The sequence below is a fragment of the Marmota flaviventris genome, chromosome 13 (assembly GCF_047511675.1).
Source record: "Marmota flaviventris isolate mMarFla1 chromosome 13, mMarFla1.hap1, whole genome shotgun sequence".
In the NCBI taxonomy this organism is placed as follows: Eukaryota; Metazoa; Chordata; class Mammalia; order Rodentia; family Sciuridae; genus Marmota; species Marmota flaviventris.
Window position 1 is genome coordinate 74,343,879 of NC_092510.1, and position 12,246 is coordinate 74,356,124.

Genomic DNA, 12,246 nt, shown 5'->3' on the forward strand with positions numbered 1-12,246 from the left:
CCAACATCACCCTGATTCCTAAACCAGACAAAGACACTTCAAAGAAAGAAAACTACAGACCAATATCTCTAATGAATCTAGATGCAAAAATCCTCAATAAAATTCTGGCAAATCAGATACAAAAACATATTGTGCACCATGATCAAGTAGGATTCATCCCTGGGATGCAAGGCTGGTTCAATATACAGAAATCAATAAATGTTATTCACCACATCAATAGACTTAAAGATAAGAACCATATGATCATCTCGATAGATGCAGAAAAAGCATTCGACAAAGTACAGCATCCCTTCATGTTCAAAACTCTATAAAAACTAGGGATAACAGGAACATACCTCAATATTCTAAAAGCTATCTATGCTAAGCCTCAGGCTAGCATCATTCTGAATGGAGAAAAATTGAAGGCATTCCCTCTAAAATCTGGAACAAGACAGGGATGCCCTCTCTCACCACTTCTGTTCAACATAGTTCTCGAAACACTGCCAGAGCAATTAGACAGACGAAAGAAATTAAAGGCATAAAAATAGGAAAAGAAGAACTTAAATTATCACTGTTTTCAGATGACATGATCGTATAAGAAACTATTAGAGCTAATAAATGAATCCAGCAAAGTGGCCGGATATAAAATCAACACGCATAAATTAAAGGCATTCCTGTATATCAGCGACAAATCCTCTGAAATGGAAATGAGGACAACCACTCCATTCACAATATCCTCAAAAAAAAAAAAAAAAAAACTTGGGAATCAACCTAACAAAAGAGGTGAAAGACTTATACAATGAAAACTACAGAACCCTAAAGAGAGAAATAGAAGAAGATCTTAGAAGATGGAAAAATATACCCTGTTCATGGATAGGCAGAACCAACATCATCAAAATGGCGATATTACCAAAAGTTCTCTATAGGTTTAATGCAATGCCAATTAAAATCCCAATGGCATTTCTTGTAGAAATAGAGAAAGCAATCATGAAATTCATATGGAAAAATAAAAGACCCAGAATAGCAAAAACAACTCTAAGCAGGAAGTGTGAATCAGGCGGTATAGCGATACCAGACTTCAAACTATACTACAGAGCAATAGTAACAAAAACAGCATGGTACTGGTACCAAAACAGGTGGGTGGACCAATGGTACAGAATAGAGGACACAGAAACCAATCCACAAAACTACAACTATCTTATATTTGATAAAGGGGCTAAAAGCATGCAATGGAGGAAGGATAGCATCTTCAACAAATGGTGCTGGGAAAACTGGAAATCCATATGCAACAAAATGAAACTGAATCCCTTTCTCTCGCCATGCACAAAAGTTAACTCAAAATGGATCAAGGAGCTTGATATCAAATCAGAGACATGGCGTCTGATAGAAGAAAAAGTTGGCTACGATCTACATACTGTGGGGTTGGGCTCCAAATTCCTCAATAGGTCACCCATAGTACAAGAGTTAATAACTAGAATCAACAAATGGGACTTACTCAAACTAAAAAGTTTTTTCTCAGCAAAAGAAACAATATGAGAAGTAAATAGGGAGCCTACATCCTGGGAACAAATCTTTACTCCTCATACTTCAGATAGAGCCCTAATATCCAGAGTATACAAAGAACTCAAAAAATTAAACAATAAGAAAACAAATAACCCAATCAACAAATGGGCCAAGGACCTGAACAGACACTTCTCAGAGGAGGACATACAATCAATCAACAAGTACATGAAAAAATGCTCACCATCTCTAGCAGTCAGAGAAATGCAAATCAAAACCACCCTAAGATACCATCTCACTCCAGTTAGACTGGCAGCCATTATGAAGTCAAACAACAACAAGTGCTGGCGAGGATGTGGGGAAAAGTGTACACTTGTACATTGCTGGTGGGACTGCAAATTGGTGTGGCCAATTTGGAAAGCAGTATGGAGATTTCTTGGAAAGCTGGGAATGGAACCACCATTTGACCCAGCTATTCCCCTTCTCGGTCTATTCCCTAAAGACCTAAAAAGAGCTTACTACAGGGACACTGCTACATCGATGTTCATAGCAGCACAATTCACAATAGCAAGACTGTGGAACCAACCTAGATGCCCTTCAATAGATGAATGGATAAAAAAAATGTGGCATTTATACACAATGGAGTATTACTCTGCATTAAAAAATGACAAAATCATAGAATTTTCAGGGAAATGGATGGCATTAGAGCAGATTATGCTAAGTGAAGCTAGCCAATCCCTAAAAAACAAATGCCAAATGTCTTCTTTGATATAAGGAGAGTAACTAAGAACAGAGTAGGGAGGAAGAGCATGAGAAGAAGACTAACATTAAACAGGGACGAGAGGTGGGAGGGAAAGGGAGAGAGAAGGGAAATTGCATGGAAATGGAAGGAGACCCTCAGGGTTATACAAAATTACATACAAGAGCAAGTGAGGGGAAAGGGAAAAAAAAACAAAGGGGAGAAATGAATTACAGTAGATGGGGTAGAGAGAGAAGTGGGCAGGGGAGGGGAGGGAAGGGGGGATAGTAGAGGATAGGAAAGGCAGCAGAATACAACAGACACTAGTATGGCAACATGTAAATCAATGGGTGTGTAATCGATGTGATTCTGCAATCTGTATACGGGGTATAAATGGGAGTTCATAACCCACTTGAATCAAAGTGTGAAATATGATATGTCAAGAACTATGTAATGTTTTGAACAACCAACAATAAAAATTAAAAAAAAAGAAAATGAAGGCAATAGTACTCCCCAAATATCACTGACTCTTAATAGAACAGAAAAGGAAGAATTGAATACCATTTTCTAAAATTGAAGTTTTTTTCCTCCTATTTTCCCCAGCATAATAGTAGCTAAAAAAAAAAAAAAAATTATTGGCGGATTCTCTGTTGTGCTTATACAAATGGCCTTTGTGGCTCCATATGGGTATCAAGACAGAGTGTCCCGGGGAGATAAGTTTGCTCCATTGGAGAAAATGGGGTAAGATTGTGTGATGTCGTATTTTGGAATTACAAAAGAATCACTTTAAAACAACCAGGAGAGAGAGGAAGAAGTTCACTCAGAGAATCTGGAATTTTCTCATCAACCAAGATAGAGTAAAAGATCACACTTAGCTGGGTGTGGTGGTGCGCGCCTGTAACCCCAGTTTTTTGGGAGGCTGAGGCAGGAGGATTGCAGGTTGGAGGACAACTTCAGCAATTTAGTGGGACTCTAAGCAACTTAGAGAGATCTTGTCTCAAAATAAAAAAATAAAAAGGGTTGGGTTTGGGACTCAGTGGTTGAGCACCCTTGGGTTCAATCCTTGGCACCAGGAAAAAAAAAAGAAAGAAAGAAAGAAAAAAGGATCATACTTAACAAAAGAAATAGGAGAAGATGATTTAGCAAATCCAGGGAAGCACTGTATGAATCCACATCAGCAGTGCTCAGGCATTTGGATAAGCAGAAGGATTCCGTAAGCAATCAGGTCGGCCAAAATTTCCCAGCAGGTCCTGGAGTTTGGGGGCTGGGAACTCTTTGTCTTCCCTATCCTGGAAATTGCTTAGCAGCTCATCCCTCAGGGATTGCCCTTGTTGCCGAGGAGATGGAGGAGATGTTACCCCCACCACATTCCTCAGGCTCCTCAAGCCCCCCATGCTTTCTAAGCTTGGGCAAACATTTTTTATGCTTGAAACTCTATTTAATTTGCTACATTAATTCCATGGTTCAGTCTTTTGAAAAATTTGACTTATTCTTAAAAGAACCCCAAAAATTGTTTTCTAAAAATAAATTTGAGATTATTCATAATCCTTTTGCTATAAAATGATTACTTTGGATTCTCCCTGTTCTTTTCTGAACTATGATCATATGCATACATATTTTCCAGAGTAGTAATTGTGCATTATGCTGTTTAAAAACTTGCTATTTTGTAAAACAATAAACTGTTTTAATATTAATTTTAAAAGTATTATTTTCTAAAAATTAATTATCTCTATTAATTTTAATGTGTTAAACCTATCACTTATTGTTTTATCATAATCAACTTGAAGATTCTCAAACTGTCAGTTACTATTATAATTTATATATATGAGAAAAATATTGCTGTAGTTAAAACATTTCGTGTATTGCATTTTAAAATATCATTCTAGATTATTAGTTTGAGATAAATATTGCAATGGGTATGGTTACAGAATCAAATGATATAACTGTTTTAAAGACTGGTGATGTGTGAAATTTTGCCCTTAAGGAGGGCAAAACACATTCTCAATGTCACTAAGTCCTACAAAGGCCTGGATATTCACATTCTCACTCACTTTGTTTTATAACAACTTTAATTGTTAGAATATATTGTTTGTTGTAATAAATATCTTGTGTCTATAGTGCTGTAATTTTTTTAAAATGGTGAATACTTCTGTTCATGTTGAACATTTTTTTTGAAGTGCTGGGGATTGAACTTATTATGCATAGTAGGCAAGTGCTCTACCACTAAGTTACACCCCCAGACTTAATTTTTTTTTTTTTAACCTTGAGACAAATTCTCACTAAGTTGCCCAGGTTGGCCTTGAACTTGTGATTCTCCTGCCTCAGTCTCCCAAGCACGTGGGGTTAGAGGTGTGCACTCACCACCATGCTCAGCTCCAGCTTGAACTTTTGTGCTAAGAGTGGAACTATGTTAATTTCTCTTCATTGAAACTTTTAATTTTCTCCCAATATTCAGAGGCTCCTCGACTCACAAAAGGCCACTTCCATCCTAGAATGGCCTCATTCCTTTATGTTAATTTTAATTAAAAAAAACTTTAGATTAAAAAAATGGCAAATGATTAAAGATCATTGTGAGAATAAACACCATGAGAAACCAACACCAAAAAAATGCACATTTGTGGCTTAGCTTTAGCCTATGGACTATCAAGTTATGTCCTCCGATCTACACAACTTATTGCATGTGTCATGGTTTTCATTATGAATCAGCTAATTCATTTAAAAAGGTGATATGACACATAGTTTATATTATGGTTTGGAGATGGAGTATCTCCTAAAAAGCTCATGTGTAATGCAGTAATGGAATGTTCAGAGGTGAAGTGATTAGATTATGAGAGCTGTAGCCTCATCAGTGGATTAATCCACTTAATGGATTAATAATTTTGATTAATAGGTGGTAACTGTGGGCAGGTGGGGCATGGCTGATGGCATGGTCTTGGGGATTATATTTTCTCCCTGGCCCTTATTCTCTTTCTGCTTCCTGGCTGCCATGTGCTGAGCAGCTTTCTTCTGCCTTACCTTTCTGCCATGAGGTTCTGCCTCACCTTAGGCCCAGAGCAATGGAACCAGATGACCATGGACTGAACCTTTGAAACTGTGCGCCAAAATAATAAGTCGTTCTTACCAGGTTTTTCAGTCACAGTGATGAAAAGTTACCACATTTTATAAGTCACAGTCACTGGCTACTAACACAGGTATAGTAGCTAATACAATAGAAGAAGAGTTCAGAGCTTGGGGTTAGCTCAGTGGTACAGCACTTGGCCAGCATGTGTGAGATCCTAGGTTCTAACCTCAGTACACATACACAACCCCCCTGTGACCCGCTCCCCCCAAAAAAAGAAATATAAAAGGAAAAAGAGGGGTCCAGAGTCTAATCTGAAGTCTGATTCTCAGACTAGTGGCTTCAGTTCTCTACCATGAACATCTCTCTTAAAAAGCCTCTGAGCTCTCCCTTTTCAAAGCATGGAAAATAGATAAAACACCACAGCCAGACTACCTACCTACTCTATATCCTAACAGAATCAGTAGCATAAGTGAAGGATGAATTTGTAACTTAAATTTTTGGAAGATTTTCCCTTGAGAATGTTTCTAAAGCATGATAGACTTGGAATATAAACCAATTGTGCTGAGGCCATATTTTTCCCTCTGTTTCAAAAAGAGTGTTTCATGGCTTGGAGACTGCGACATATGGTAGCAAGCAGACACAACTCATTAGCATAGATTCATAACGACATATTGTTACTAATCTGTGCAGTCTCAGAGCATATTGGTTGCTGTTTTCAGTTTAATCTAAATACTGTCACCTATTTCTCAAAAGATGAGATGAAGGAGGAAAATGGTTTTAAACTGTCTTGTCTAATATATTTGTTTCTTTGCTAAAAGTGAAACCAAAGTTATGGGGGCTGGCTGCTTGCTTCTTGACAAGTAATTTACTTCTTTGGGCCTCAGTTTCCTCTTTTGTGAACATTAAGAGTTGATTTGATTACATTAATAAGACTAACAGAAATAATTTGAAACAGGTACATATGGAGCCACAAAAGTAAGAGGAATGCAGTTGAAATATAAATGAAGCGCAGGGTTTGGGGTCAGAAAACCTGGTATAAATCCTTGCTTTGTTACTTACTGAATGGATGGCCTTGGGGAACTTCCAATCTTTCTATGCCTCATCTGTAAAGCTGAGATGATGGTGCCCACATCACAGTTTTGTATATATTTATTTTGATACAATAAAGATTGTACCAAGAATCATTGTAGCTCTATAAATGGTAACTATTATTGTCACTCCAAGGAGTTGGACAAAACTAAAATTGTTGACAATTGGCAATCAACTGAGAGAAAAAAAACAAAACAAAACAAAGAATTCTAACTTGGAAGTAAGTATGATCCATTTTCCCATCAGATCTTTCCAATGCTGAAAACAGAAACAAGTTCTTGATTCAATCATTGCCACAAAGTTTTGGGCAGCTATGTTAGGTAGATTGATGAAGCAATCATTTAATTCTAGTCACTCCAGAAACTAAAATATTTTTCTTTTCCTTGTTACGTTCGCATACATAATCCACGTTTCAAACCCATGTTCATAATTTCAAAATCTCCATATTTTGATGTACACATTGCCACTAAAAATAATGTCTCTCTTTTAGAGGTCTTTTTGGCCAGCATGACATGTGCTCACTTTCCCCATGTAAAATTCCCTCCACAAAGTCAAACAGTGCCCTCTTTTAAAGTTTCCCCAGTTCTCAAGGAGTCTATTACTCCCTCTGAAAATGGGAGGTGGGAGAGAGGACATTGACATTGTCCCCATTGTTTCCTTTCTGGGCAAGAATCACAAAGACATTCAATTAACTTTAGAGTGGGTTTGGCTAGGTAGTAAATGTTTCTACCTCACTGTTTTTATGGTCCCTGTATTTACCTGTCTCAAATAGTGTTATTACTAGAATCAAATCAAGTATCAATTTTCATAAAACAGGAAACTGAGGCCTAAAGTGAATGAAAAACCAGCCTCTATCTCAGAGCAAAGCTGTCCAAGAAAGGGACATGGCCTTTGTCCTTGGAAAAACCCACAGAGCACTCCTAGGCACATTCCCACCCTGCTAAGTTGTTTATCTACAAATAACAGGAGTGATCTGCTGCGCCAGGTGTCCCTGACTCAGTCAGGCTAGGTGGAGATCCATAGCAATCTCCTAGCAGCCACCAATCAGCATGAGACAGGGAAATACCTGGGATGCCAGATGACCCTCCCAGTTTATGGTGGTTGATAACATGTTGGGAAACCATGTAGTTCAGCACGTACACCTCTCTTGGCTCAAACCAATCAGTTCAAACGAATACCCCTTTTGTACTGACCAATCACCCCTACCCAACTTGTTACCGCCAGTGAATGTGCTAATCATGTTTTAGAGTTGTTATTTGATTTTCCTGAGGTGTGTGATGATTTGCTAAAAGAGGCTATGATGTATGTGAAGTCCCTGCCCTCTCCAAAAAATGTATAAAACTGCTGCAAACCCTGGGCTCGGGGCCTCTCAGCGTCACCAGTTGCTGTGTGTGCGTGCGGAGGACCGAGCTAGCTCGCAATAAACACCTCTTTGCTGCTTACATCGATCTTGGGTCTCTGGTAGTCTTTGGGGGTCCCGAATTCGAGCATAACATGAACTTTGCTTATTAAGAAACAAACAACAGCCACCTCATGTCTCCTTTACATACTGATAAGGGAAAATAGGGAGAAGGCAATTAGTAGCACGAACATATTGTATTCTAGGTGCTTTACACATTTTAAATGATATATATCCTCATTTTAATTAGGTGGAAAGACATAAGCTAACTTGCTCATGTTCACATAGCTAAGAGACTATGATAACCCAGTTGCAACTGAATTCAAATCCAGTGTGTTTTCATCTTTGATCTGTATTACCCTGCAATAGGGTCATGACTCATATCACTACAGGATTGGGAGTGTTTATGATTGTTAATACATTTCTTTAGGACTGCACATGAATTAAAGTGACAGGGACTCCTATTTGTGGTTCTTTAAAGTATAAAAAGTATGTCAGAATGCCTTGTAGATAGTTGTCCTGCCAGTCTATCAAGTCTAGTTGCCAGCTTCTTCAAAATGAAACAATAATAAACTTATCTGAAATGGATTTTCCTTATCCTGAGAGAAATCACCTAAAAGGTTTCCTTTGGCTAGGTAAGTGTAAAAAGAGCACATTTCATTTTTTTCTAGCATTTTGGGAGCCTTAGACATCTTTATGGAGAGTGGTCCTCTGTGAGAAAGAAAATTATAGTGAAATAGCAATGTTACAGAAGGAAAAGAGCTTCTTGAGAGGAGTTTTCAGTTTCTCTGCTCTGCCTCAGATCTAATTTTCAAAATCAGCCAGTGCTGCCACCATTCACCTCTGCTTAGAGACTTATTTGCAAATCTCTGCATCTCTCAGTACCAGAAGCAACACTCCTTTGGCATTTCCAGGAGAGTCACCGCAGCCAGAATCTTTACTGACTCTGTCCTGTGGGATGGCTGACTCTATATCTCTCCCATTTACTCCAACTAAGGTGAGCTGACAGAGTTGAAAGTGAGAGTGCTTTCTTGGAAGGTCCCTGCCTTGTTTGACTAGAAGATCCCTTTTCTGAACTTAATACTGGAGCTGGTAGCCAACATGGAATATCCACTGCCACTGCCGGTTATAGTTGGGCTGGGCACTTGGTGCAGGATTCACATTTTTACATGGGCCCTGGAGGATCCCTACTGGACTCTTTCCCCTGAGTAGATGCATCATGGGGAATGGAGCTGCAGCCTACTATGAGAAGAGATGAATTTTTGTTGCATGGAGAGTAATTGAAAGACGCTCAGTAGGGAGTCCTTGTGGCTACAACAAGAAGTTAACAATCTGTCAAAGGCATCTGAACACTACAAGTGAATGAATGGTTCACCTAACACCCGATAACAAATTGTACAATTTCCTCCTGCATACAAAATCATGAGAAAGGCAGGCTAAGGTATATATTTTCTTATTTTAAAGTTTTTGACTACAGGTTGGGATCTGAATCAAAACAAAGAAAAAGACATTTATAAAAGACTCTTTTTTTTTTTTTTTTCCTTTTCCCACTTTGATGCTTCATCTTGCTCTTCCCCCATTTGGGGTGATACCCTGAACCACTGAGATAAGAATTAATAACACTGAATTGGTGATGAAGCACATGTTAGAAAATGTAGCTTCCACAAAGAGAAATACTTCTGGGTTAAGTCAGAGAGACAGTTGATGGATGCCTGGAACAGATCTTGTAAGAAAGAAGAAAGCTTTGGGCAAAGTTGTTTGGGCAATGTTCTTTGAAAACAGGCTCACACAGTCACTATCAACTTCTTGTGGACTTCCAGGTCTCTGACCACAGCACTGAATTCCTCAAAGGATAACTTCCCATCGCCGTCCTTATCCATGATGATGATGGTTTTGTCCACGAGCTGCTGTAGCTGCCAGTCCTTGAGGTTGTTCCCCACCATCATCTTCAGCACCTGGAAGAGCTCCCCGTTGGAGATGTAACCATCTTTATCTACGTCGTAGATCCTGAACGCGAACATCAACTTCTGCTCCTCGTCCCCTTTGACGCTGAACTGGGAGGTCCCCCGGATGAATTCCGTGAAGTCCACTTCTCCATTGCCGTCGGTGTCGAAGATGTCGATCACTCGCTTCACCAATGGGTTCTGCTGCAGCTCGGGCAGCGACATGAACTCATTCACACTCAGAGCGCCCGACTTGTCAAAGTCCAGCTTCTTGAAACTCCTGCCCAGCCTTTTAATTTCTTCGGGTTCGAAGTGGCTGCACATCTCCTTTGGGTAACTGGCCTCATTTCCCATTGTGGACGCGGAGTAGCGGCTCGCAGGGTCCGAGGAAGGAGCTGGTGCTGTGGGCGCGCTGGGACCGTTAGGTCTCACTCAGGACCGGCAGGGTCGGGGCTCGTGACTGCCTCGTGGAAACCAGAAAATGGGCAGCGATAGGAGCAGGGCAGAGAAGAGTGGGGGTCGGGGAGGAGAGGAAGAAGGAGAAGAGGGACTTTGGAGGGGGAGAGGAGGGCGCAGCTAGGGGATGCCCAGCAGGCAGATAGATGCATGGAGGGCTGGGCTACCCTACCCCTCTCTTCTATCAAACCTCTTGTAGGTTTCCATTATCAGCCCTATTTCCCTTAAAATCATCTACTCATTTCCTCACTTTTTTTTTCCACTCTGGGAAGATAAACCCCAAGTGAGCAGAGGCCATGTCTAGATTATTTCACTGCAGTATCCCCAGCACAGTGCCTAATATACAATGTGTGCTTAATAAATTTATCTTGAATGACTTCAGTGAACAGCATGTCACCCAGGACTCGGTAGGATTTCTTGGGAGGCCTAGAATAGGCATTAAATGAAATGACATGTCTAAGTGTTGCTATTATATAAATTTCCCATAATTCCCAGGGTGGGCATTCTTCTGGACCTTTGTCAGGACATGGGGTTCAGAATTTCTGTAAGAGACCCCACCCAGCTGTCACACAGTTTTCTTATATGGATCATCTATAGGCACTAACACATTCTTGGGAAATACACACAATGCTGCAAAGGGGCATTTTTCAAGAAGACACAGGTCCCAAGAACATAGCCTCTGTTACTCTATTACTTCAATCCATGCTGTCTGGTGCCTAGCAGCTGCTGCACAAAGACACTGGGGACCAGCTGCCATGGGCCCTATATGTGTGTTGAGAGTGATAGTGGTCTCTGAACTATCTCACTTCCCTCTCTTTGCTTCCACTAGATTTGTTCTTTTTGTTGAAGATTAATCTTATGGGTTCCCTCATATTCCTTCCTCCTTTAGGAGCAGCAAGCACATCAATTACTCTAAATACATAAGAAATAAATGTGGTCCAAGAGCAATACAGTTCAAAGGGACTTGGGGGAACCTCAAGCCACTAAATCAAACTGAAGGGGCAAGTTCTTCCTTACTTTAAAAAATATGAGCATGTTATATGTTCTGTAGTTCAACTGAAAGATCAGTCTAAAGGTAACCAGGCTGAGACTGGCATAACTAAGCCACTGGATACCTTACCATTAAGTATGGTAATTTTTATTTTCCTTTGTAAAAAAATGATAATCCATTGATTTTTTTTTAAATCATCATGAGTATTAACTAACATATATAACAACTAAACAGTGATATCATACTGGGAACATGTTTGGCCCTACTTACTGGCTTGCTTTCCAGTTGCTCAGAGAAATGAACAGGGTCCAGTTTGAGTATAAATCTATTGAATTTGCAGTGTTAAAGGGATCACTTTAGATTTTATTTCAAGATGACTAAAATCAGTGTTGTCTCTAAATGCTTCCAACATTTAGAGACCAACTGGTTTATTCCTAGAGCATGAAGATTTTTCTGGACTCTGCAGGGAGATACACAGGCCCTACAGCTACGGTTCTGAGAAGTCACAAGCCTCAGGGGCAGCAACAGAACTCTGTCTTTGGGTCAAGGTGGTTTAGGGTTTCTACAATTGTGTTATTAGCCCAATCTTCTGTCTTTAATCACAGTGTCATTAAAGATCTTTGGTTTAAAGAGAACCAACTTCTAAGGAGCTTAGCAAAAACATTTTTGGTAAGAATTTCACATAATTGAAAAAAGAGATAAATGATTCAGTATTAGGAAGGGTGAAGATCCAGTTGGATTTAAGGAACAATTGGAACTAAGGCCACAGGGTTAGTAATATAGTTTGTAAGCACAGAATAAAATGAAAATGTAAGAACTTTTTGTTTGAAATTTATTATACATTTCAACTCATCCACAGAAGAGCATCCAACCAGACAGGGGACCCTGTGAGACCACAAGGGCCGTGTGCTCATATAACTAGTCCTGTAGAGACTTGGGTCCATTTTTCTCTGTATCTCTCATCTTTGCTTCTCTTTGCTTCACTCTCTTCTATGCTGAAGGAGCTTCTACCACATGGCAGAGAACATGACCACTGACAGATTCCAAGTTAAGACCCTGGGGGTTTTATCATTAGAAGATTGATTTTCC

At 39.7% G+C, this 12,246-nt stretch overlaps 2 protein-coding genes across 2 annotated transcripts in view; both read right to left on the reverse strand.

Moving 5' to 3' along the window:
• Grin3a (glutamate ionotropic receptor NMDA type subunit 3A) overlaps positions 1–12,246 on the reverse strand; it is a 179,727-nt gene that overhangs the window by 20,962 nt on the left and 146,519 nt on the right. The window lies entirely within an intron of this gene.
• Ppp3r2 (protein phosphatase 3 regulatory subunit B, beta) lies at positions 9,552–10,064 on the reverse strand. Its single transcript, XM_027931083.1, has one exon. The coding sequence runs from the start codon at positions 10,062–10,064 to the stop codon at positions 9,552–9,554; it is 513 nt and encodes a 170-aa protein (XP_027786884.1).